This window comes from Myotis myotis, unplaced genomic scaffold, assembly GCF_014108235.1.
Source record: "Myotis myotis isolate mMyoMyo1 unplaced genomic scaffold, mMyoMyo1.p scaffold_m19_p_2, whole genome shotgun sequence".
NCBI lineage: Eukaryota > Metazoa > Chordata > Mammalia > Chiroptera > Vespertilionidae > Myotis > Myotis myotis.
Genome location: NW_023416324.1, coordinates 174,870,237 through 174,897,543, shown reverse-complemented (window position 1 = coordinate 174,897,543; position 27,307 = coordinate 174,870,237). Strand labels below are relative to the sequence as shown.

Sequence of the window (27,307 nt, the reverse complement as noted above, 5' to 3'; positions counted from 1 at the left end):
GATGCCAGCTAGGAAGAGCCCTCTTAATTAAAGAAGGAGAGGCAGTTTGTTGATTATCTAAAACTGTGAAATTGCCTTTTTATAAGACAGTTCCACAGGGACTAAGACTGTCAAAAGGAAAAAAGAAAGACAAGAGCCACACTGGCCGGCCCCTCTAAGCGTTCTTTATATGTTTTAATTGCACGTTGGCATCTCAAGGAGATGTTCTCACCCATAACGCTGGTTAATGGTGGTGGAGATACATCTCCAGATTCGGAGTCTCAGGAGGAAGCTGAGGAAACAGCTGATCATCCTTCCCTTGCTCTGCGAAACTCACTGCACAGGCTTTCTAATTTTCTGAGAAAAGCAAAAGAGCTCCAGAAGCTGAAATGTTGTTTGGGAATTAGAAGAAACCTGAGAGATTAGAGGAGGATAGAAGTTCTCGGTGTCTATCACTGATTTAAAAAGCAAAAAATTACAGCCTGGCCGGCACGGCTCAGTGTTGAGCATCGACCTATGAACCAGAAGGTCACGGTTCAATTCTTGGCCAGAGCACATGCCCTGGTTGTGGGCTCGGTCCCCAGTGTAGGGGTGCAGGAGGCGGCAGGTCAGTGATTCTCTCTCATCATTGATGTTTCTCTCTCTCTCTCTCTCTCCCTTTCCCTTCCTCTTTGAAATCCATAAAAATATATCTAGAAAGGAAAAAAATAAAGGCAAAATTACAGATGGCAGAAATGAAACTTATGATTTCCAAAGTTTGCACAGCTGATGCCAGAAGCAGCACTCTGAGCTCAGTAACTAAACTCAGGGCATTAGCACACCAACTACTGAGCTTGTTCATCAAGGAGCAACAAGTCTCGAGCTGATAACAAATGGCCCAGACTCCCGCAAAAGCTGTGCTTCCATGACGTTCTACAAACACCAGCTGCACACACCAGCAGGTCAGTTCTTTACCACGAATTCTAGAAGCCCCTGATTCCAGACCCATGTGAAGGGCTGTCAAATTCTCAAATGAACACAGGCTTCTTGGTGCCAGCATACTCAAGGGAAGTCTAAAGTTTAACAGGCCTTATATCCTAATGCTCTTCCAAATGATGATTAAAAAATTCAGAAAAGTATGGTTTTGTCCTGAGCTAAAAATTATAAGGCCAATTTTATTCGCAAAGGTACTCCTATAGTGTCTGAAACTAGAGAGGTCTATAGGAAGGAAGAGCAGGTTTGGCAATAACTCCCAATTTCTTAATTTTAGGTCTGAGTCTTCAATAAATTCTAATTCTCTTCTGACACTGCTTATTTGACCTTGTTATCTCAGCACCCAAAGGGAATGACTGGATCAACAGGTCCAGTCTGTACCGTCCAAATTCATCAGTGTTCTAGAGAAATGCCAAAATAAATGCACCCAGGAGTGTTGACCCTACATGAAAGTAGGTGAGAATTCAGTTTATCTACCAAACCTCCCTGAATGAGTGAGTTCAAATGCCATTCAGACAAGTGTGAACCCCGCCCTTGGTTATTCGAAATTAGATTAGTACCACTTTTTTGTGTGGGGGGGAAACTGCTCAAATTAAAGAGGAAATGGTAATATTACTTTCAGAGTAATCAAAAAAAAAAGAAGTCCTGCCCTAGCTGGTTTGGCTCAGTGGATAGAGTGTTGGCCTGTGGATGGAAAGGTCCCTGGTTCGATTTCTGGTCAAGGGCACATGCCTGGCTTGTGGGCTCGATCCCCAGTAGGGGGCATGCAGGAGGTAGCCGATCAATGACTCTCATCATTGATGTTTCTATCTCTTTCTCCCTCTCCCTTCCTCTCTGTAACCAATAAAAATATATTATATAAAAAAATGAAGTCCTATCTGGGTTGCTTATATAGTTAAAATTGTTTTATTTAGAAAGAGAAGCAACATGAATAGGAATAGACACAAATAATGGAAACCCATTGTTTTTAGGAGGCAAAGCTTAAGGCTAAAAGTAGGATAAATTAAATGGGATTCAATATACTAGTATTTCCTTCTTTCGATTTTAACAGGTCAAGAAGAATTTTATCTTTGGCATGGTGGCAGATTGCAAGAGAGAGAGGCATCATTCCAGAGCATTAAAGGTGGGAAAAATACTGGAAAACAGAAAAACATGAGTAGCAATAATGCCTGGAATTGCGACTTGCAGTGCACCGAGGAGAGGAGTGAGTGAAGGATGGAGGGAGATGGTGGCGAGGGTGGTAATGGCTCTACTGTTTATTGAATGTCCATCATCTGCTAGGCTCTGTGCTTATATAATTTGTATGAATTGATTCACTCTCGACAATAACAGGTCTTAATAACATCCCCATTTCACGGATGAGGAAACAAATTTAGGAGTGTCAAGTAGCTTGTCCGAAGTAGCAGAGAAAGATCTGAGCCCCAATCCCTCTGACTTCCCCACCAGCATGCGGCAGGCCCCCGATCCCTGTTGTTTACTGAGGTGCCCTTCGCAGTGGAAAAAGCACTAGCCTGGGAGGTCACTAGATCTCGGTCCCAGGTGGAGGCTCTAACATGCCCTCCTGGCCTTGAAATGAGGCACAAACACACGGGCGCTCAGGTCCTCACCTGACAGTGCCACTGAACAGCACTGGCTCTTGAGGAATGATGGAGAGTTTGCTGCGGAGGTCGGCAAGGCCAATGTCACTGATTCTCACTCCGTCAATCTTGATGCAGCCTCCAGACAACTCCACCAGGCGGAAGAGGGCCATGCCCAGGGAGGACTTCCCTGATGAGTGAGACGTGCAGAAGAGTAGCCCATTAGCAACTTACGAAACCGGTTTATTCTCAGGGCAAAATCTACTTTTCCGTTTCTATGCAGTCATCATTGCAACTGAGTAACTCAAGAAATTATAAAATGATAGCCAGAAACAGAGGCACACACACACATACACACCACCACCACCACCAAACAGAAAACCCGATGAATTTTCCTGAACTACTAAGCATATACATTTAAATCACACAGCTCAGTCCGAGAAGGAGTGGGCAGGACCAATACACTCCCATGAGAGTAAAATGGGAAAATGCCTCCTTTTCACCTCAGGAACAGGTGCACGGTGATTAATGCTTCTCAGCAAAATGAGGAGAACAGAGGTCTCCTGGCAAAGAGCGAGGGCAAACCAGAGGACAGGATGCCCTCTCTCTTTAGTCCCTTTGACGTAGCTGAGAGAGAAAAGACAAGGCCTTCCATCGCTGTAGCAACAGCTGGGGGATGGAAGAAGCTGGGTAAACACACATGGGAAGGAGGCTTTGGACTGAGCCAATGAGCGGCTGGAGGTGACTCTGCCCAGACAGGGAACTGTGGCAGAAAAGCAGGTTTGGGAGCTAAAACAATGAGTTCAGTGTCATGGTGATAAGCAGAACAGCTGTTCTTACTTGAATCTTCATGTTAAGTTATATAAGTAATTCAAGATCACATTCATCTCTCATGATTACTGTTATTTATGACACATTTCCTTTTAGTCTTTTTCTCAGAGTTAGAGCATACTAGAGACATGATGTTGTAATAGCTTTTCCCATTGAACATAACATAACAAGCACTCAACCATATTATTAACTTGTCAAGATAAAAGTTTGGTGGCTGCAATACAGCCCATCCTGTGGATGCACTCTAACTCATCTAGCCCTCTAATGTTGGATGTGTAGTTTATTTAAAACGTATTATAATGTTACTAGACGCCTGGTGCACGAATTCATGCATGGGTGGGATTTGGCCGGCCACCCTGATCTGGGCCAATTGGGCCAGGCTGGCCAGGGGAAGGGGCCGCGGGTGGTTGGCCAGCTGGCCCCGCCCCCTGGTCAAACACCCGCTCAAGGGGAAATTTGCATATTAGCCTTTTATTATATAGGATGGCGTGTGTCAGAGCTCAAACTTTGCTCCTACCTCAGATGACTTCCTTGGGATAGATTCTCAGAATTGAAACTACTCTGTCAAAACATATAAACATTAAAAAGCTCTATCCAATGTCCCCTGCACCCCTGAAGTAGCCTGACACAGCGCTGTCTATCTATTTTCTTGCAGCTCAGGCCCATGGTTTAGATTGAGAACTACAGGATTTCAGCTGTTAGACCACACTTCCTTGGCTGCAAGATGCCCACCCTCTTCCTGTCTCCACGCTCTGGAAGACCTCTCACGAGAGCCTTAAGACTTCATCTACTCAGTGGTCACTGAGGGTATAACTATCCTGCCTTGGTCGAGTCTGCAGCCATATCCCTGCTGTCAATATTGTTCCCTATTGGGAACCTAGAGAAATGCCCCCCTGCCTAAGGTAGGACTCCTCCATTCCATCTACCAGAAATGAGTTGGGAACCTAAGCCCAAGTAGCAAGACAGATGTTAAGGAGGCCTTTTCCTCCTAAAAGTGACTGGCTGTATTCAGGATTGGGGGGGCCTGGTGAGTGGCCCCTTACCCAGGAAGTGGGGGGGCTCTCCCTCAGTGCCAAGGGAGCAGTTTAAGATCCAAGCTTAGAAAGGAATGGGGCTCAAATAATAGGTTATTTTGTTCCATCCTTATAAGCGATGCCTCGGTTTGGAGCACCTGGACTGGGAGGCTTTATAGTTCTCTGAATCTCTGACAGAATGTGCTGGTGAAAAAGGCAACGAAGTGCTCACAACCACAGCAGGACCAGGGTCCAGGGGCCTTGGAAGAAGCGAACTAGGATTAAGTCTAGACTTTGTAAGTCAGGCTATTTATGATTATTTTATTTTTGTTTGTTTCTCTTCTGTCACTACTTATGGTTTACTCAAGTGTTGGTGAAATTTTCAGTCTGTCTTACTCGTGTGAAAGGGAAATCACAGAAGGGTCACCAGTCAGAGCTCTCAGGAGAGCAGGGCACCCCAGGGAGCCTGAGGGGGAGAGCAGAGCGAGAGCCGTGGGCAGCCGCCCTCCCTGCTGAGCATGCTCTTGCCAGTGCAAAACACCTTCCTGCTTTGACATGAAGTAATTCCTCAAACAGGGAGCAGGAAATGACTTTTTTTCTTCTTGGCAGGTTCTTTAAAGTAAATTGGCCAGAAAAGATGCCAGGTGTTTTTTTGTTTTGTTTTTTAAAGGTAAGGGAAAAAGCTAGAAGAATTTTGATGAAAAGGAACATGGAGCCCAGAAAGCTACTGAGAACTGCCTCAGAGAGACCCCTATACAAGGGTAAAAAGGGGAAAGGAGACAAGACACAATTCTGAAACGTTATTCAGGAAGGAAAGAAATAAATTACTGAAGTCTTGACCCTAGAAACCGAGGGTCAATGCACTTCTAAGCATGAGTGAAGTGAAACGCCTAAAGGGAAGGCCTATTTTCTAGTTATTTGCAACTGATGTCAGAACAAGAAACAAATTTCTGTCTTCAAAGGGACAGAGGGTCCCTGTTTAGAGCTGGATTGGCCTCTGATATAGAGGAGGCCACCCGGGCCATACATCACAGAGACCGCGGACACCGGACTTCACAGAAGGAAGGCGTCCACTGCAGGCTCTTCAAAACAGTTAGCCCTGGCAGCAACCTCGGTGCCCACGACTGGAGCTTATCCAATATAAACCATGGTGACCCATAAAACCGGATTCTATATCATGCTGCACAGACATCACGCCAGGAGCAGTAACTGACATGGAAAATACCTGCTGCTTTTGAAAGCAGGGCATGAAACAGTGAGTGTAAAATGACCTCATTTTCATAAATGCATTTGTTGATAGAAAACACCTGGAAGATATCCACCAAAATGTTAACAGTAATTATCTCCGTGCCGTGGAGGTATGGGTGCGTTTCGCCTTTGTAATTTGCCGTATGTTCCACGTGTTCCACAGTGAGAATGTGTACTTTTATGACTGGAAAAAACACGAAGTGTTAGAAAAGCAGGGTTGAAAATAAGCCTAGAGAAATGGTTTCAGTGAGACCTGACACACTAAGCATGCATGTAATGGGGACCTGGTTTGAAGGGAGGTGAGTGATAGTCAATAAGCAACAAGCACGGGCAACAAACTTAACCCCGATAGGGTCCTTACCCGACCCCGTCCGCCCCACAATGCCAATCTTCTCCTTGGGTTTGATGGTGAAGGACACTTTCTTCAGGACCAGAGGCAGATTTTCTTGGTACCTCATCTCCGCGTTCTCAAAGGTCACCTCTCCTTCCTGGGGCCAGTCAGGGGGGGGAGCCTTGTTCTTAATTCTGGCAGGTGCTTCCAAAGAGAGAGTCTGGGGAGACAGAGGTGGTCAGGTCAGACGGGCCCAGAATCCGGGCGCTTTGTCACAGAGAAGTTAAACCAAGACAACCATAGCCCCCACACAGGAGCAGTGGGAGCCCTGGCCCCTTGCTGTGAAAGATCCCTTGGCAGTAAATGCTTAGATAGGGACAGAGCACCAGGGCTACTCATTCTGCAGTGGCTACTACTACGCAGCAGCTGAGCAGGGCAGTGACTTTCAAACTGCCTCCTGTCTTAAGGAATTCTTCCACAAAACTGCCTTGGAGGCCAAGGGTGGGGCCATGAGCCCTTCTATTCCTCTTCAACCCTCCAGTTTGTTTGAAAATAGTACACTCAAAACAGGACTCTGCCATTTGGAAACCACTGGCTTAAACCCAAAGAAAGGTAACATTTATTGAACATGTAATCAGCCCTGGCTGGTGCTGCTCAGTGGTTGGAGCGTCGGCCCATGCACCAAAGGGTCTCAGGTTTGATTCCTGGTCAAGGGCATGTACCTGGATTGCAAGTTTGATCCCCGACCCTGGTCAGGGCGTGTGCAGGAGGCAACCAATAGGTGTGTCTCTTACATCGATGTCTCTCTCTCTCTCTCTCATTCTCTCTCCTTCCCTGTCTTCCACTACCTATACATATAAAAGACTAAGTGACCGACTGTACGTCTGCCCAACCGTCCGGTACATATGACATATACAGCTCTCGCTGGTGCCAATCGCTCGCGTGAGCTTTGATCTGTCATCGATCATGAATTTGATTGTTTTTGTTGACATTCTGAAGCTGAAAGAAAGTGGTGTCGACAGAATATGTCTGAAGACCAACTATTGGCACAACGTACCTCTGACACTTCTATTACAGAGAAAGGGCGATATTAAAATATTTATTTTAATTAATTTCCTTTTAATGTGCACAAATTTGTGCACCGGGCCACGAATCTCCAAAATAAATGGAAAAAGTAACCATGGGTGAGGATTAACAAAAAATAATAATAATACTGAACATGTAATCAGATCCTGGCATTCTGACATATCTCAGTCAATCCAGGAGAAACAGACTCTAATCCCAGTCCTGCCACGAACAGCTGTGTGAATGGACACATCACTTCTTCACTCTGGGTCTTAGTTTCTCATTTGCAAATTGTGGGGACTGGATTAGATAATCTTGGAAATTCATTCCAGCTTTAAAATTCTGTGTTGTAATTACAGCTTGTAATTTTTGTTATTAATAGTCAAACTTTGCAATGTTTTAAAACTTTCTAGTGACTAGTCATGGGGCTTACAGACTTACAGGGAAGTAAGGGCCAAAGACTACTGCTCTGGGGGGTGAAGACTGAAGTTGAACGCTCCAAGCTGGAAGGGTCCGTGTTGGGACAGGCATCCAGGTTGAGGACTGGGAGCCAGTCCTCAGAAATATGACTGGTCTGTGCAGGATTTACGCCATACCACTGCCAGTCCCCAACCTGGGGCTGACTACCCACCCCCAGCTCTCCAGCCAGAGACTCTCACCAACAGCGAGTAAAGCAAACCCTACATATTTGTATATACAACCATGTATCATCCACAGACCAGAGCACTGGTCAAAGAGGCCAGTGGGTAAACCTAAGGAACAGCCATTAGCAGACATACCAGACTGCTTTGTGCCATTCTTTCCCAGAATCATCATTCGTAAGTCTGAGAAATATCCTATGACTCATGAGGTCCATTGTCAAAACAAGCCAGTAAAGCATGTCTCTGCGAGAAAATGCAGTTTACATAACACACTAGTTCGCAACTGAATGGCAAGTTTTTCAACACTATGCTTGTTTTATTTATTTATTCAACATTATGCTTGTAAGTCATTACTTGGAACTTGGAATGTATTCTTCCCATGTAAACAATGATATAAATGCTGACAAAGCCCTAGCCTGTTTGGCTCAGTGGATAGAGCACCAGCCTGTGGACTGAAGGATCCTGGATTCGATTCCAGTCAAGGGCACATGCCTGGGTTGCAGGCTCAATCCCCAGTAGGGGGCGTGCAGGAGGCAGCTGATCAGTGATTCTCTCTCATCACTGATGTTTCTATCTCTCTCTTCCTCTCCCTTCCTCTCTGAAATCAATAAAAATATATTTAAAATAAAAATAAGTGCTGACAAAGTCTCTGGCAGTTCACAAGATCAGAACTCTCGAGAACTGAGTTAAATTTGAGAATCCTAACCACTCATGGCTCTGCTTCTCTCTACAGAAAATTGCTTTCAGAGCTCCAACTAGGCGCTGCCCCATGGCAAGACTGCAGGGTTCCTAAGGGAATGTGGGAAGAGCTAGGTAGTCTCAGTATTGACTACATTAACTGGGTTTTAAACAATGGCTGCAATTTATTTTTTAATATATTTTTATTGATTTCAAAGAGGAAGGGAGAGATAGAAACATCAATGATGAGAAAGAATCATTGATAGGCTGCCTCCTGCACGCCCCCTACTAGGGATCAAGCCCATAACCCCACGATGTGCCCTTGATCAGAATTGAACCCGGGACCCTTCAGTCCGCAGGCTGACGCTCTATCCACTGAGCCAAACCAGCTAGGGCGATGGCTGCAATTTAGAATTAGTTACGGAGCTTTTAAAACTGCAGAAGCCAGGGACCCACCCAAAACCTACTGCACCAAGATCATCTCCAGAGAGTGACCCACGTTTGTCTTTGCCTAAAGCACCACGGGGGTCCTGATGGCCTCCCGGTGAAGAACAAGTGAACCAGACGAAGATGGTTTGCCTGCCTTGTGTGGTTCAGTGGTTGAGCGTTGATCTATGAACCAGGAGGTCACAGTTTGATCCCTGGTCAGGGCATAGGCCCGGGTTGTGGGTTCCATCCCCAGTAGGGGGCGTGCAGGAGGCAGCCAATCAATGATTCGCTCTCATTGTTAATATTTCTCTCTTTCCTTTCCTCTCTCTGAAATCAATAAAAATATTTTTTTTAAAAGAAAGAAAACAATACATAGTTTTATACGGTGCAAGAAAAATGCTACATCAGCCAGCCTAACTGAACTAACGAAGTTTGAAACATTTTGGAAATGAGCTGATGAACGTAAGTTCTCAATCAGATGATTCACACATAGATTTAGAAACTCTTATGCTAAGTCCTTCTCCACTCCACGCCTGCTGGAGAGACCACTGGTCCTCTCTGAGGGCCGAGAAGGCCGAGAAGAGGTGCCGCCTCCTTGCACATCCACCTCGGCAGGAAAAGGGTGAGGGTGCAGTCTGACCTTGATGTAGTGGTGGATCCTCTCCACTGAGGTGAAGCGAGCTTCGGTCTCAGTGGCCAGCCTGACGGTGAACTGGAACAGCCCCGTTAACTGATGGTGAGAAGCAGAAATGCGAGAGAGTTCATTATCGATGTCTACGCTGAAAGCCTCCTTCATCGAGGGGACCACAGCTCAATCATAAGAACTGGGCACATACAGCAGCTGGTTTTAGGAACAGAGTCACTCTCTACACATTTAAGACAATGCCCATTACACCCCACCTCCAGTCATCTATAATTCTCTGTGAGCGCAGGTGGCATCGTGGTACTGCTGGCACTAATTTTCCTGCATCCAAAGGCTTGCCACCCATCTTTGCATGTCCAGTAACACGTATCTGAAGCTGCATCCTTATACCTGCACCTGCTGTGGCAGTCACAGCGAATGGAGGTACGTATCAACCTGTGCACAGCCACTGGGCAGGCGTCCAGGAAAGTCAACAAAGGGGAAGAAGGCTGAGCAGAAAGTGCTGGCAGAGCCCCTGTGCACTTCAGACGGAGGATTCTACTACTGCCCATCCAATGATCAGGGAAGTCTGCAGACCGTGGACAGCGTTGGGGGATCTGTACAGATACAGGTACATATCTCTTCTCGGGATTCTTTGGCTACTTTTTAATTTATCTTTCCAATATGGAAAAATGTCAAACATGTATAAGAGGAGAGGGGTCATTATAATAAACTCCCATGTACCAAACATCTGTCTTAAAAAACTGTCAACTCACAGATAATATTGTTTCCTTTATATCACCTCATCCTTCTATATTATTTGGAAGCAAATCCAAGCTATTCTATTATTTCATCCATAAATGTTCCAGCTTGTATCTCTCTAAAATATAAAATCTTTAAAGCACAATACCAGAAAAAACTAAGATGGCGGCATAGGTAAACACCGGGAAATTGTCGCCTCACACAACAATTGAAAATTACCGAAAAGGACTGAGCAAACATCATCCAGAACAACAGGAAGGCTGGCTGAGTGTAAATTCTACAACTAGAAGGAAAGAAAAGCACGCTGAGAGCCAGAGGCGCTGCGGAGGTGAAGTGCAGAGGTACGGCGGCTCCCGCGCGCGAGGAAAGGGGGTGGCGCCTGAGGACGCGGCTGCCTTTTTGAATCACAAGCTCCCGACTGCTCTGAACTCCGGTTCCAGGAAGTCTCTGGGGACCCAGGACTCATACGGGGAGAGGCTGGTCTGTCCGGCAGCGGGCGAACTTGAGGGCGGCTTTCCCTCAGAGGTGCTTGCAGCCGTTACCGGGACACTGAGACGCGCAACTCCGGGCGGAGAATCGGCCATAGCTGCTTTCTCCGCCCTTTGACTCCCTGAGACCCCGCCCCACCCAGGCTGCGGCAGAGGCTTTTGCATGTGAATGTACCTAACTGTAGCCGAACCAGGCAGACCCGGAAATTCCAAGAGAAGGCCCAAGGCCCCGCAGCGGCTTGCATTGCTTCACAGCTGAGCCTCTTCGTGGCTCCTGCTGTGTGGCCTCAGGCAGAGGCTGAATTAGCACCTCCTTAGATCCAGGAGCCACTGTACCCAGGGGTCAGAGGGGGACCATCCAGATTGCTACTCCTCAGATCCATAAGGGACACACTCAGGGAGCAGACTCAGTGAGCACCAAAGCCCCACTGAAGCAAGTCTTGCCCCAGAAGGGTGTCTTCAGCACAGAAGTTCTCCCACTTTAGACACAGCTGATTCTCACAGCCAATTGGCCTGGAGGTCAATTCCTCCCAGTGATTCTACAACAACCAAGGCACCAAGAGTGCACCAAGAGTGTCCACCCCAGGTAACTGGGGAGGCTGAGCTACTGGGCCCTACAGGACACCTGGTGCGCAGGGCCACTCTATCAACACAGGGAAGCTGCCAAAATGCGGAGACAAAGAAACAGGTCACAAATGGCAGAAATGGAGGAAAGCAAACGATTGGATATAGAGTTCAAGGCCACGTTTATAAGGTTTTTCAAGAATTTTATGGAAACCGCCGATAAATTTAATGAATCCCTCAATAAGTATAGGGAGACCATGGAGGACATGAAAAAGGACCAACTAGAAATTAAGCATACACTGACTGAAATAAAGAATAATTTACAGAGATCCAGCAGCAGAAAAGAGGATCCCAAGAATCAAGTCAAAGATTTGAAATACAAAGAAACAAAAAATACCCAACCGAAAAAGAAAAAAGAAAAGAGATTCCAAAAATATGAAGATAGTGTAAGGAACCTCTGGGACAACTTCAAGCGTACCAACATCAGAATTATAGGGGTACCAGAAGGAGAGAGAGGGCAAGATATTGAAAACCTTTTTGAAGAAATAATGACAGAAAACTTCCCCTACCTGGTGAAAGAAATGGACTTACAAGTCCAGGAAGCGCAGAGAACCCCAAACAAAAGGAATCCAAGGAGGACCACACCAAGACACATCATAATTAAAATGCCAAGAGCAAAAGATAAAGAGAGAATCTTAAAAGCAGCAAGAGAAAGACAGTCAGTTACCTACAAGGGAGTACCCATACGACTGTCAGCTGATTTCTCAACAGAAACCATGCAGGCCAGAAGAGAGTGGCAAGAAATATTCAAAGTGATGAATAGCAAGAACCTGCAACCAAGATTACTTTATCCAGCAAAGCTATCATTCAGAATAGAAGGTCAGATAAAGAGCTTCATGGATAAGAAAAAGCTAAAGGAGTTCATCACCACCAAACCAGCATTATATGAAATGCTGAAAGGTATTCTTTAAGAAGAGGAAGAAGAAAAAGGAACTCTTACCATTTGCCACAGCATGGATGGAACTGGAGAGCGGATAAATACCACATGATCTCACTCATTTGTGGAATATAATGAACAACATAAGCTGATGAACAAGGACTGATCCAGAGACGGAGAGGCATTGATTGGACTGTCGGGACTTGGAGGGAAGGTAGGGGAGGATGGGGGTAAGGGGGAAAGATCAACCAAAGGACTTATATGCAAGCATATAGGCCTAATCAATGGACATGGACAAGGGGGTGGTGAGGGCATGAGCGGGGGGGGGGTGGGGGTGGGGGGTAGAGGGTAACGTGGGGACAAGGACACATATGTAATATCTTAATCAATAAAAAATATATTAAAAAAAAAAAAAAGCACAATACCACTATTCAATACCATGAAGACATCTAAAAAATTAATAATAATTCCTTAACATCTTCAAAAACCTAGTCAGAGCTCAAGTTCCCAATTGTTTTTTGAGCTAAAAACCATAAACCATTCCTAGAGACCAGAAAGCTTTCCACATGTAACAGTGTTGGGGGAAAATGCAATAAGAAGCAAATAGAGTATTTCTTTGAAGACTATGAAAAGGCCAGAGATGATAGGATAGTGAATTCAGAAACCTACCATTAAAAAACTATTTTCAAAAGCACCTTTATGAAGAAAATAGCACCTATTTCTTAAACATATGCAACAGCCTTAAATCCCTTTATTCCTACACTAGTGGCCCAGTGCACGAAATTCGTGCACAGGGGTGAGGGGGTGGGGGTGGGTGGGTGTCCCTCAGCCCAGCCTGCACCCTCTCACAATCTGGGACCGCTGGCTCCTAACCGCTCGCCTGCCTGCCTGCCTGATTGCCCCTAACCGCTTCTGCCTGCCAGCCTGATCGCCCCTAACTGCTTCCCTACTGGCTTGATTGCCCCTAACCACCTCTGCCTTGGCCCCACAACCGGGACCCAGGATTCCCTCCTCCAGCCGGCTGCAGGCACTCGGGACCCGGTCTTCCCTCCCTCTAGCCAGCCACAGGCACCGGGACCCAGGCTGGCTTCGCCCAGGCTAGCTGCAGCTGCAGGGGACGGTGGGCAGGTGGCTTCACCCAGGCCACAGGCCCTGGTGCCCAGGACCACGGGGCGGGCGGCTTCTCTGTCTCCTGGGCCACAGCCAGCCACAGGCGCTGGTGCCCAGGACCGCCAGCAGGCAGCTTCGCCTGGGCCTGGCTTTGTCAGGAAGGATGTGCAGATGGTCGTCCGGAAGATGTCTGGTCTAATTAGCATATTACCCTTTTATTAGTATAGATACCACCTCTCCCACCCCAGATGGTTACTGTAAAGCAGCCTGCAAAGCACTCTGGGAGTCAGAGGTGAAACAGTGACTTCGAGTAGAGGCCCCTACATGCTTCTCCTAGGCCAATATAGGAAGGACTCAAAGGAGCGAAGGTGATGCCCCATCCCAGAGACTGACCTGGACAGCGTAAGAGATGGCGAGACCAGCGTAGGCAGGGGAAATATGTCCGTGCATGAGAACGACCATCAGCCCAGTGGTGGTGATCAGGGCGATGCTGATCAGGTCAAGCCGCACAGCCAGCCACCTCATTGCGCATGTGAATAGGAAGAAAGGACTTTGGTTGTGGTCCAGCAGCTCCTGGTACCTGTGAGGAAGGCAGAACAGCTAATAGGCAAATAAGGCACCAGGTGACCCAGGTCATGGATGATGTCAAAGCTCTGGGGGCTAATACTTCAGTATTTTCTGTTTGTAATGAAGAGAATGATACAGAAAGTTAAAGAGTACGGAGTACTCCAGGCTCCACAGATAGAAGGACATGGGGTTTTCTAGTTTTACCCTTTCAAAGAAACATACTGAAGGTGTTAGGGGAAAATATCTACTTTAACAGCCTAGGGGAAGCAGGGGGAAGGAGACCAAATAAAGAGGCTGTGCTAAACGTCAGAAAAAATGTTGTAGGTTAGGGGTCATTTTCTCAAAGAAAGAAAGGTTACAAGGCAAACTGCAGAAATGGCCCAAAGCCAGGAAAGGGAAAGCCTCAGACTGAACACAGTAAAGTGGAACTTGCTGCTGACATGCCACCGTTGGGCAGAATGGTACTGTTTCCCAGGGCCAGGGAACAAAGAGCCAGGAGCTGAACCACAGCAAAAAAACACACAGACAACCTTTGCCAGTGAAGAAGGGGAGACACTGCTGTCACGTGGGGTCCCAGAGAGCAGGGGGAACCCCATCTGGAGTCACAACCAGGATTCCAGAGCAGGAAGTCTTTCTAGCAAATGCGCTTTGCTTTTAAAAAATCACATTTCTTCCTTACAATAAGATATGTGCTCTCTAGAGAAAATTAGAAAACGCAATAAAGGGAAAAATGCAAAAGTCCATAATCTTACCAGTTAAAACCAGAGTTAATATCTGGCTGCATTTCCTTCCGGCATTTTTTCAATGCACTTACATGTACATGTATATATACACACACAGGCATAAACACACTTGTACATAGTATATTTTCTTCTTTTTCACTGAAAGTTAAGGTTATTTTTCTACATTGCTTACCCTAATCTTTTTACTCTAGATTTAAAAAAAAAAAATCAATTGCTTAATTGTTGAAATAGACGATATATGCATAGGACAGACTATTTAAAGGGTACACAAGTTCTACCATGAAAAGTCAGTTTTCTCCTGTCCATTCTCCAGCTACTCCATTCTCCTCTTCAGTGGCTATTAGTTTCTTGTGTATCCTTTCAGAGATATTCTAAATGTTATATATACAAACACACTTAAAAGGGAGAATAGCATACACACATCGGTGCCTTGCTCTTTCACTAATATATCTTGGAAATCATTCTAATTCAGTACCTTTAGAGCTGCTTCATGTTTTTTTTGCTGTTGTTCATTTGTTTTGGGTTTTGTTTTATTAATTTTAGAGAGAGAGAGAGAAAGGAAGGGAAGGAGAGAGAGACGTCATTTTGTTGTTCCCCTTACTTACGGATTCATTGGTTGCTTCTTGTATGTGCCCTGACCGGGGATCGAACCCACAACCTTGGCATTTTGGGATGATGCTCTAACTAACTGAGCTATGCGGCAGGGCTTGTCTCAGTTTTTGAAGGGCCACACAATATTCCACTCTAGGAGGATACTGCAGCTCCTTTAACCAGTCCTCTGTTGAATGACTCTGTTAGTTCAGTGGTTCCCAGCCTTTTTTGGCCATGCCCCACCTAAGCATCTCTAAAATCCTGATGCCCCCCATATAATTCTTATTATTCAAAAAGTGAACTTCTATTCATGTGGAAGAAGCCTAAAAGGCCATTAACTTGGTCTAAAGAAGTTTCCAAAGAACACGGTATCCATGAAAGAGGAAAATAAAGGAATGAAAGGACAGTTGAAGTACTGAGGGAGAAATCACTAAGAAATTGTTAAAAAAATAATAGTATGACGTGATATGAAAAAATAGCAAATAAAGTTTCAAAACATATAATAGATGACTGAAATGCATTAATATGTCAATATATATTTATATACTGTTTATGAGGCCCCTAGAATCATAAGGAATGCAAAAAATTCACTGTTAATAACTCATTCTCGAAATCCCCTCTTAATAATCAAATTGCCCCCTGTGGGGCGTGTGCTCCATGTTGGAAATCACTGAGTTAGTTCTAATCTCATTAATACAAATCTCCACAATGATTAGGTACATAAAAATCTCATATAAACAATGTTCAACCAAATAAAATGTCAGTCTAGTATCAATGACTGTCTTTTACAGTGCCAAAAAAACGACAAAACTCCTCCCAATATGGTCATTCAGGACCAAAAGCCAACCGACTCCAAATCTGTGTTTTTGTCTTCTTGTTTGCTCAGAGGGGAGTTCCACCAAGCAAGTGAACTTTAATCAGAGACAATTAAATCACTGGTGATGAGCGTTATAATCCCCTATTCTTGACTCTGATTAAATTCAGGGATGCTGGCTCTGCTTTGAGCCCTTTGGCCTCCCTCAGCGCTTACCTGTGCAGAAACTCCTGCCCCTTGTTGTAGGCATGGATGGTGGCAAGGCCCTGTATGCTGGATGTGATGTGGGAGAGGAAAGGTGACTGCGTGATATTGTCCAGACGCTTCAGCTCGCGAATCAGGACCCTGGAGAGAGAAGGAGTTCTGGGTCAGAGGGTGGACAGCAACTCTGGCTCCACCCTCTGCCCTGGAAGACACGAACCCTTCCACTTTACCTGGACACAATGTGCAGAACTGCAAAGAGAATGACAAGGGGCGCCACTGCCACCAGGAACCATGGGAAAACCCCTGCGATCATCCCAACACAGAAGAACACCAGGATGACATTTTGGATGAACATCTCAGCCTGGAAGGGCAGGCGCACATCGACTGGGGAAACCGTAAAGAAACAAGTGTCAGGCTGCGGGGATCAGCAAACTGGAAACACGGAACCCAAACTTAAAAGAACAAAGAGACATTTTTATTGATTTCAGAGAGGAAGGTACAGGTAGAGAGAGAAACATTAACAATGACTTGTTGATCGGCTGCCTCCTGCACACCCCACACTGGGAATCAAGCCCGCAACCCAGGCATGTGCCCGGACCAGGAATCGAACCATGACCTCCTGGATCATAGGTCGAAGCTCAACCAGTGAGCCATGCAGGCCAGGCATTCCCCAAAATCTTATCTAATATCTGTGTGTTGCCTTTTAAACAGTCTGATAAAAGATAAATAAAAATCTAGAGACCTAATTGCTCTAATTTTTCTTGTCCCAAGAAAATATAAGTATTGTTTCCTCCCTGTGCCCTCATTTAAAAAAAAAATATTTTATTGATTTCAGATAAGAAGGGAGAAGGAAAGAGAGATAGAAACATCATTAAGAGAGAATCATTGATTAGCTGCCTCCTGCACACCCCATACTGAGGATCGAGCCTACAACCTGGCCATGTGCCCTGACTGGGAATCCAACAGTGACATCCTGATTCATAGCTCGACACTCAACCACTGAGTCACGCCGGCCAGGCATATGCCCTCTTTTTATTTTTATTTATTTATTTTTAATATATTTTATTGATTTTTTACAGAGAGGAAGGGAAAGAGATAGAGAGCCAGAAACATCGATGAGAGAGAAACATCAATCAGCTGCCTCCTGGGGATGTGCCCGCAACCAAGGTACATGCCCCCGACTGGAATCGAACCCGGGACCCTTCAGTCTGCAGGCCGACGCTCTATCCACTGAGCCAAACCGGCTAGGGCGATATGCCCTCTTTTTAACTCACTATGTTGCCCAACCCCTTTAAATACTTCCTCCTTTTACAAAGTAATATATGCTTGTTATAAAATATTTTGAAAATATGCAAAGAAAGATTACACATAATCTTCATTCTCACCAAAAACAATGAATTTGCTGTTAACAGTTAACAAAATAGATCCAGAGGCATAGAGGCATGGAACATACTGGCGAATCTCAGAGGGAAGGTGAGGTTGGGTGGGGAGAGATGAACCGGGGAACTTATACGCATAGCCCATAGATGCAGACAATAGTGTGGGTGAAGGCTTGGGATGGGTGAGTGGGGGGTGAGGGGACCAATGGGGGGAAAAGAGGAACATCTGTAATACTTTCAACAATAAAGACAAATTTAAAAAAAAGAAAATTTTCATGATGAAAAGTCAAACATAACCAAAAGTCAAGAGTATAGAAACTCGAAAAGTTATCAACATTTTCTTCATCTCCTTTTTGACTATCTCCTCCCCCTACCTTTTTTTTTGGAGGGGAGAGGGATTGGAGTATTTTCATACAACTCTCAGATATATTGATGCCACTGATTTTTTAAATTTCAGTCTTTTCTCCGTGTGTGTGTGTGTGTGTGTGTGTGTGTGTAACAGAAATGGGATCATGTTATGCATCAGTTCTGTGTGTCAGTGATGGTCTTGAGCTCTTGCTACCTGTGGCCATGGCTTTACACTGCTTATCAGCACCTGTAATAAACTCCTCGATGGAAGCAACACAGTGCAGCAAAAACATTAGCTCTGGGTCAAAAAGATCTGGGCTCAATTCCCACTTTGCTCTCTGATAGCTGTGCAATCTTGGGCAAGTTATTTAACCTTTCTAGGCCCCAGCTTTCTCATGTATTCAATGGGTGAAACAATACCCACCGTGTAGGGCGGCCATGAGGACCAGGACAGGGCCTGTAGGACATTCAGCGCCCAGGAAGCCCTCAATAAATAACAGGTGGCATTACTAGTAGTCTGGGCTCTGGGCAGTATTTCAGTTCTGGTGCTGGCACAGCCCATGCAGCATCCAGAAAACCTGCCAGAGGCTGAAGGTGTCCAAAAAGCAACGGACCGCCCTCCAAATAAATGTTTTGGAATCTCAAATGACCCTCAAAGGTCCAAAGCCTTTATACTAACTCAAGCCTCTGAATTTGTTTCAGGTTAAAATAAGATCGAATGAAAACTTAGATGAAACGTGAAAAATAGGATGTGGCTTTTGTTTAAATACTAGAGGCCCGGTGCACGGATTCATGCACTGGTGGGGTCCTTCTGCCTGGCCTGTGGGGATCGGGCCGAAACCGGCTCTCTGACATCCCCCGAGGGGTCCCCGATTGCAAGAAGGTGGTTCTCGGGTGATGCACCTTGAAATCGGGCTTCCTCCTCTCTGGTTCCGGGTGCGTCACCCGAGAACCACAGCTACCAAATCACCACAGCTTGGCAGCTCCTGCGTTGAGCATCTGTCCCCTGGTGATCAGTATGAGTCATAGCTACCAGTCAGACAGTCAATCAGTCAGCCAGTTGGCTGGTCATTTAGGCTTTTATATATATAGATAAGTTGCAACCTGAAGAAAATGCCAAAACTAAAATGTTCCTGGTACCAGCATGAGCAGCCACTGTGCTCTCAGAGTGTATGGCTGCACAGACCTGCATTATCGGGGAATGCCAACTAGAAGGCTGGAGAGCATCGAGAACCATGGTGAGAAATACCTTCATCCATGTCTCTGGAAAACCTGTTGAGAATTCTCCCCGTGGGGGTGGTGTCAAAAAACTTCATAGGGCTTCGAAGGATCCTTCGGAAGAGCTCGTCATGGAGCCGGGAGGAGGCTCGCAGCGTGCCCTGCGGAGCAGAGTGCAAAGTGAGCAGGGCCCGGGGGCCCGGGGACCCGGCACTCAGGCAGGCTCAGTCCCTCCTCCACAGGCCGTCCACTCCCAAAACTGGAGAGGGGCACATGGCCACGGAGGGAGGAGGTGGCTAATGGGAAAAGGCTGGGGCTGATGGGATACAGGTCATTCCAGTGGAGGCCACTGTGTCTCAAAGGAGCTCCCTCCTCAGGATGAACCTGGGACAGGCTGGGCGAGGCCTGACCAGTCAGCTGGGTGAGCAGGAGCAGAGGCCACCACTGCGTACCTTGACAAAGACCACTCCTCGAACGGCTTTCAGGATCAGCATGACGACCATGGAGAGGGCGTAAATGCCGGCATAGTACTGCATGTGAGGATTGTCCTTCATGCTGCTGCTCACGGAGGTCCTGTTCCCGTGGCTCACTGTGCTGTTCTGTTTGGAGGCAGGGCTCTGTGAGGCAAGACTCCCAGGGATGTCCAGGAACCCTGCTTAGGGCCACTCTCAGCTCAGGGGAGGGCGCAGAATAAAGACTCTGGGACCTGGTGTGGCAAACACAAGGAGGGCTTTGTCCCTCCTTCACTCTTTTCTAATGGACGAGGGCAGACAGCCCACAGGTGTGCTACGATAAGCTCTACTGCGTCTTGAGTTGGTCAGGGAGCAACTGTATTGTGAGGTTACATTAGGGACCCCTCTTTTTCATCCTGGATGACCCCTGTTCATTGTGTCTTTTAATCGAAAACTAGTTTCCTTAAGAATGGCCAGGGAATATGGAGAGATGGCCATGTTCTTAGACATGTAATTTTCCCATTAATGAGGAACCTTACCCCACTTCCTTCCTTGATCCAGTAACTCAACCACCAGTTGCTGAAGGCGATACTGCCCACGTTCAATGTGAAGAGGGATATAATGAACAAGAAAGCCAAGGGGCCCCCGGCAGCCTGAATATAGACACCGTACACTGACCACGGCACGGACCCCTGCCCCTTCTCTTCCGCTTGCACCAGCTGCCCTAGGGGAGAAAACAGAAACATGAACTCTAAAAGAAAAAGCTACTTTTCCAAAATGAAGGCACCTATATAGAAGAGCAAAATCAAAGAGCCTATAGCTTCACGGGGCTCTACTCTAGTTCAGAATTACTTCCTCTTTATCAGAAGCATTCATTCATTAAGCACCTCCTATAAACAGGCCCAGGATGAGACCCTGGAATAGTCAAGACAAGTAAGACCAGGTTCCTGCCTTTGAGGGTCCTTCCACGGTCTGGTAGGACAGACAGGTAAATAAACACATAATGCTAATAAAATGTGTTAAATGCAATGCTAGAGCTACATGCAGGGCAGCATGGGACGCCCAGGAGGTATAGCTAACCGACTTGGGGAAGCTGTGCAGTGCTTAGCAGGGAGGTTTCAGGGAGGACTTTATGTGCAGTCCATATAGCACCTTGAAGGTAAGCCAGAGTCGGCCAGTTGGGGGGATAAAGGGCAGAAGAGATACGTGAGCAGCAGCACACAGGCGTGGAAACAGCAGGACAGGAAGTCAGACAACCACGCCAGCGCAGCCTGAGCAGTGTGTGTGCCGGTGGAGTGGCAAGGGACCAGGTGGATTAGGCAGGCTGTGCTCTGTCAGAGGTACCCGAACATTACCCTTCAGGCAAGAACTTCTCGAGAATGGGCTACAGGTGTGTGGAGATTTGACTCCCAGCCCTACTGGGCTAGAAGGGCCTAGGATGGCCAGTCTAGTGACCTCTGGCAGCGAGCAGCCTCTTCCATGCACCCCAGCGTCACATGCAAACAATGGCATTTTCTGTGTGTGCCATATCAGGGAAAAAGGCTGGAAAACACTGCTTTGACAATGGGAGGAGGCCACTGAAGACTCCATGCAGGAAGGTGAGTTGGTTGGCTTCCTGTTTTCAACTCTATTGCCCAGCTGCCTGCATGGAGGACGGACAGGGGTGTACCTAGGTACGAGATGATAAAGGCCAGAACCGGGTCGTGGCAATAGGGATGGAGTCTTGGGAGTAAGTTCAGTAGGACGTGGTGACTACGTAGGGGCAGACAAGATTCAAAGGTAGCACCCAGGGGTTCCCTGGCAGGGTCAGGTGACTGATGCCCCACAGGACACCTCTTCCTCTTCATCACACTCTTTGAATTGTGTGGAGCAAGCCACACAGGCCTGGAGCACTTTAACAGTTGCCCGTCTCCAGATTGGCGGCTCTGCAGAGAACAAATGCTCCCTGAGGACATTCTGGCTTTCTGAACTGCCTCTGGCAGGAACTGACACGGCTCGGCTGGGCTGTGTTTGTTTAGTGCGTGTGAGTAAGCTATCTTAAATCACACCTGAATTCAAAATTGTTACCTGGTTTATTAAAAGAAAGAAGAGGCAGGGAGTGGTAAACCAGGACAGTCCACTCCTAACACCAAACACCTGCTGCAGTTTTAAGACCCAGGAAGTGAAAACAGGCAAACCCAGGATTCAAAACCTCAGATTCAAAACCTCAGGTGAGGACATGATACAACAGAAAAAGAGCTTTAAACCAGGACTGCGTTCTTTTTTTGAGGGGGGTGAGGGGGGGGGAGTGGGGACTGACTTGCAGCTTAAAATTCACCAAGGTGAAGAAACCTGAAGTATTGTAAATTGCTTTTCTAACTCCCAAGATTTGTTTCAATTGATAAGATAAAGGGTTGAAAGAACAGGACTCTGGACAAGGAAAGTCGGTGGGAGAAACCCAGGGGGGACCTCGCCACAGTGCTGGGGCATCTCCAAGAAGCGCCCCATTCCAACAGGGAGAACGCAGGCGTCCCTGGAGCTGGACTACCTCTGCCGTGGTGGGCACTGATTTTTAAAAAGCACAGGTGAATCACGGAAGGACGGGTATATCTTTCCCCTTTTTTCATACTCAGGATGATTCAGCTATAATTACCTGTACCTGACCCCACCCTGCACAGGAAGGGATGGGACCAAAGGCCATTCTTGTTGCCTTGGTCTGTTGAAGCAAACAGAAGGTGCCTCACAGTCTCCTGATACTACATAAGAATGCTGTTGTTCCGGGCATATCAGGCCAGGTACTCTACCACACACAGTGTTATCAAACACCCACAGTCTTATCAAACATCATGGGTTACCACAGGGCATAATTTCTGATATACTTTAATGACAAATCTCAAAAAAGGTCATTACCTTCCTCTGGCTTCACTGCTTTCTCCTTCTTTACTGATCCTGTTTTGGGACCCTTGTCTTGTGACTTCTTCTGTGAACCACTGGTTTCTTTTTTTGAATTAATCTAATATTTAAAAAAAAAAAGTGTCTCCAATTATGATATGGCCATTCAGACAAATGTCCACGCGACATATGAGAGAATCATGTCAAGCTGCTGGTATTACTGAACAGCAATCCTTCCAACTTCTTAAAAGGACCACCTATATTCATTTCTTGTACTTCCTCAGCTCCTTCAATCTTTAAGCTCTGGGTTCCTACACTTTTATTCCATTGACATCGCCCCTCCCAAAGTCACTGAAGACCTTTAATTCCAAACACAGTAGGCTTTATGTTCTCATCCACTCCAACTTGTCCCAAGTATTAAGGCTGGGCCATTTCCATTCCTCCCACCTCTGATCCCCACATCCCTAAATAAAACCAGAGGGCTGATCATTTCCCGCTGCGACCAGAGGAGAGCCTCTAACTCCTCAGCCTGGTTCTGTAAGACCTCCACATCCTGGCCCCAGCCTAACTGCAAGCCCCTCTCCATTCCTGGGGCTCCCACTCTCACGCCAAACTGGGTTTCCTGCCATTCCTTGTATCACTGTGACCTCCCCTTTGTTCACATTGGTCCTTCACTTGGAAAGCCCTCCTCTCGTCCCAACACGTCACAGTTGTCCTCATTCAAACAGATTAAAATCTTACACCCTCCCTGAGGTAACTCAGATTTGTCTAGAATCGAGTTCAGCCCCCACACCCCCCCTCCCCCAGGCACTTTGTTAGTAGCACTCCATGACAGCACAGTGGCTGTAAATTGGACCTGGTGAAGAGCATGGTGCACTGGTCTTCCCTGAGACCGTGAGTCCCTCAGGAGGGAGATGACATCTCACTCGTGGTTAGAACTCCACAGGGCCTAACACTCAGAACTTCCCATAACAGGGCACAGAGGAGCTTAGTAAACGTGCATCAAATTGAACCCAGGAGATTAGCAACCAGTTAACGCTCTCCTTTCCAAGTTCCTCTTATCTCGTCACAAGACCCTAAATTCTTTATTTAGTGCAGTACATGCACAAAGGCACTGTCTAAAGCAGTGGTCGCCAACCTTTCAGACCTCATGAACTGTCAGTGGTCCGCGGGACCACGGGTTGGCGACTGCTGCTACAAAGGTTTCCTTAAACCAGCGGTCGCCAACCTTTTGGACTTCACGGACCACCGCTTGGTGACTGCTGGTCTAAAGAGAATACGTCCATTTGCTGACCACTTACTAGGGTAAGAGCATTACATATTATTTCATTTAACTGATGCAACAATTCTAAGAGGCAGATGCCATCTCCATTTGTAAGACGGAGAAACTGAAGCTCAGGAGACTTAGGTGACAAACTGAAAGTGTGCTCCTCCGCTACAACTCACAGACCGTCCAAGTCTATTATTGTCCCTTGGACATTTCGTACTTTAGATTCTCTTCTCATTTTCCTCTGAATCTACAGTGAGGAGGAAATGATCTGAAGAGTAAGTACTCTGAGGGTCACAGGGAGAGATCATAAATCCAAATCTGCCTTAGGGTGTCTCTATGAAAGTTACCGATGACACTTGGAATAATACTTGAGTTATTCCAAAAGGCAGAAAACAAATTGGTCTTGAACAGTTGTACTGCACCCGAAATCAAACAGGATGAAACGCAACGACTCCCAGAAAAGATCCCAATAACCGCCTGCTTTTAGCCTCACAGACATCAAAATGATCTGGTAGCTAAGAAATAGCCTATAGCCCAGCCTGAGTGTACTCCTAGGACCCAAGGTGCCCACAGAATAAGGACTTTTCGTGAGAGCAGGTTGGCAAGAAGGAAGAACAGGCGATTTGGCAAGCTCTAAGTAAGTACTCCCTTGGACTTGCCTAACTTGGAGCCGAGAGTAAAGCCATGGAAAGCTGCCATCTTTCTGTGTTGCCACAGGGGGCAGGCAGCATGCCAGAAAGAGCACTTTAGAGTCAAAGTGCCCTTGTTAGTATTTTTTTTAAAAAAAAGGCTCAAAATGGAGTCACTTTTGCTAAGCCACACCAAGACTTAGTACCTAACCTGACTGCAGTTTCAGCCTCTCCCAGGAGTGCAATTTTAAATCCCTCAGTCTGGAATTTCCTGATCTACACTAGTGAAGTAACCTGCCTCTTCAGGCCCCCTATCTTCCCCTAAAGGGAAGATGACTTCGCCTGAAATAATCCACTTTTTAAATCTCTTCTTCCCACTCTCTTTCTGCCCTTCTAGTTGCTAGAAGGGACGCTGTCTGATTCACAAATCATTTGATAAAGCCTATTAGATCTTCAAATTTACACGGTTGAATTTTGTGGTTTAACATTAGCAAGCTGTTTAACTTTTCTGAGTTTCCATTTCCTTAGCTGTAAAGGTAAGAGATAATCATATTTTGTCACAGAACTCTGTTTAAATGACTAAAATAGGATGACATAATCCAGTAATTAGGACATAATAGTTGTCAGTTAATGAGTGAAAAGTCAGCAGCCAGGGTACCACGGATCATTTTCAAAGGTATGCAATGATGAATTTCTCTTCCCCGGTTCCTTATTCACTTGTTTATTGAAAAAGGAGCTTCATATGAAAGTAACCCCTCAGGGTGATCTAAACATTAATCCCTAACTGGACAGGTCACGGTGGGTAGAGGTGCCCCAGGCCTAGAACTTCTTTAGTAGAAGGTTTATCTTTGCCTTAAGCAAGCCCTATTCTTGTGCATGTCGGTTAATAAACCTTTGAAATGCCAGAGTAATCCCTTTTCCCAGACCCCTCTAAAGCTTAACCACCCTCAACAGAGCACATCCTCTTGTTAACAGTCACGTAATCTAATCCCTGCCCTGTTTTTTCCCACCTCCATGTAATCTTCCTTACGTTCCCTCCTTAATTCCAAATGTATAAAAGGATCTACAAACTGACATTCTCCAGAGCATTTGAAATCTTGCTTCCCAGCAATGTCATCAGTTTGGCTCAAATAAATTCATAAGAATTCTCTACAGGTTTGGGCGTATCTTACTTTGACAACACACAGAACCCATATTGTTCTCCCTGTCATGACCTCATTAATAAGTCCTCATTGACAGAAGTCCTTGGCTCACCAGCCCCACAATCCTGCTCTCCTAGAGTAGTACTAGTATGTGAGCCAAAGCACAGCAGTCTGGTCATCAGAAAATAGGGCTCTGCCAGTAAAACACAGGCACCGAACTCAGCTGAGACCGGTCAACCCTCAATAAGGTCATGCCTCCCTTGCTAGAAAGGAGAGATGCATAAATGCCACATAACTCTTACCTCAACTGGGGGCGTCTCTCCCAGCAACAGGTTATTAAAAATGGTAGCGTAATCACCATTTAGATTCATCAGTTCTTCATGGGTGCCCCTTTCTGTAATACAGCCCTCTTTCATGAAGATCACTTGGTCACAATCAGCCAGGTACTAGAGACAAAGGCAGGGATGACACAGTGTTACTGATATTTGTGCAAATATTCCAATCACCCCTACCTTAGTCTAGCACTTCCCACCTAGAAGCGATTGAGCCCCCAGGGGACATCTGGCAATATCTGGAGACACTGTTGGTTGTTATAATTGGGGAGAGGGGTATTACTGGCCATTGAGTGGACAAAGGTCAGGGAGGCCTAGGACAGCGCCCCACATCAAAGAGCTATGTGGCCCAGTGTGTCAACAATGCCAAGGCTGAGAACCTCTGCTCTAGTTTATTGAGATGTAGTTCCCAGTACAGTTCCTCCAGTTTTTGACATAAATCTCCTGGTGGAGCCACAGGAGCCTTGCATTAGGCTTCACCCTGTTACTACAGTCAGAAGTACACACAATTACTGACTTTCTGTGGCAGGATGGGAGTGAACCCCCAAACCTGACAACATATGCAAAATAGATGGCAACATTCTTGACCTGCTCTCCAAAGTGGCTGCTTGTCATGGAGTGACAGAGGGAGAAGACCTTGCTTTCCCTGAACAGTTCCTGCTTAAATTAACATAAAGCTTTCCACACTATCTCATACTCAAACTCTATTTTCTACCTACCCTTTCCTTCACTTACTGATTTATATGTAAAAGCTAACATGCTGCAAGGATCTCTGATGCAGATAGCCAACCTGGTACAGGGGTACCACGAGCTTTATTGCTACCATGGGCCAGGCGGCTATTTGCTGAGGAAATGAACACTGATGGTTCCAGGAACTTCTAGAAGACCACAGGGTACCTAGAAGGACCAAGCCCCCTTCTTGTCTGATTTCTCAGGACACAGTGGGTGGCCTGGGGAAGGAAGAAAGCACCATACCTGTAGCTGGTGGGTAACAAACAGAACCGTCTTGGACTTGAGGTGCTTCTGGATAGCACTGTTGAAGATGTGGTTGCCCACATGGGCATCTAAGGCACTGAGGGGGTCATCCAGGATGTAGATGTCCCGGTCACTATACAAGGCTCGGGCAAGGCTGATCCTTTGGCGCTGCCCACCACTCAGGTTGGCTCCTCGCTCGCCGATCTATAGGAGCCCAGAAAGCATAGTGGAGCCGCCAGCTCAAGTCCAGAACTGGGTTTAGTGACTACCCCAGTCACCACTCTTCTCCTCCACCCAAAGCGGCATCTTCTACTGAATTCCCCGCCTGGATGAGTGGCCACTATGATCCTCCAGGGCCCACAGGGGGGGAGTCGGCCTAGACACCTCCTTCGCTCCCACAATCATCTGGTTACTAATCAATCCTCATCTGGCCTTGCCACCCCCTGGACACCCTACTCCAGCCCATTCTCTATGGGCAGAATGAGCTTTCCAAAACATAAAGCTAACCATGAACAACCTTCCTTG

The 27,307-nt window shown here is 46.4% G+C and overlaps 1 protein-coding gene across 5 annotated transcripts in view; it reads right to left on the bottom strand.

Moving 5' to 3' along the window:
• Positions 1–27,307, bottom strand: part of ABCC5 (ATP binding cassette subfamily C member 5) — an 86,873-nt gene that overhangs the window by 8,104 nt on the left and 51,462 nt on the right. For all 5 annotated transcript variants that reach the window (XM_036347845.1, XM_036347847.1, XM_036347846.1 and 2 more), the window contains 12 exons: positions 26,783–26,986; positions 25,778–25,921; positions 22,453–22,555; positions 20,103–20,287; positions 19,564–19,710; positions 19,143–19,272; positions 16,397–16,550; positions 16,179–16,307; positions 13,641–13,827; positions 9,405–9,494; positions 5,982–6,171; positions 2,559–2,718 (listed from right to left, as the gene is read on the bottom strand). In XM_036347845.1, the coding sequence (XP_036203738.1) occupies positions 2,559–2,718; positions 5,982–6,171; positions 9,405–9,494; positions 13,641–13,827; positions 16,179–16,307; positions 16,397–16,550; positions 19,143–19,272; positions 19,564–19,710; positions 20,103–20,287; positions 22,453–22,555; positions 25,778–25,921; positions 26,783–26,986 (1,823 nt within the window). The remainder of the gene's footprint in view (positions 1–2,558; positions 2,719–5,981; positions 6,172–9,404; positions 9,495–13,640; positions 13,828–16,178; positions 16,308–16,396; positions 16,551–19,142; positions 19,273–19,563; positions 19,711–20,102; positions 20,288–22,452; positions 22,556–25,777; positions 25,922–26,782; positions 26,987–27,307) is intronic.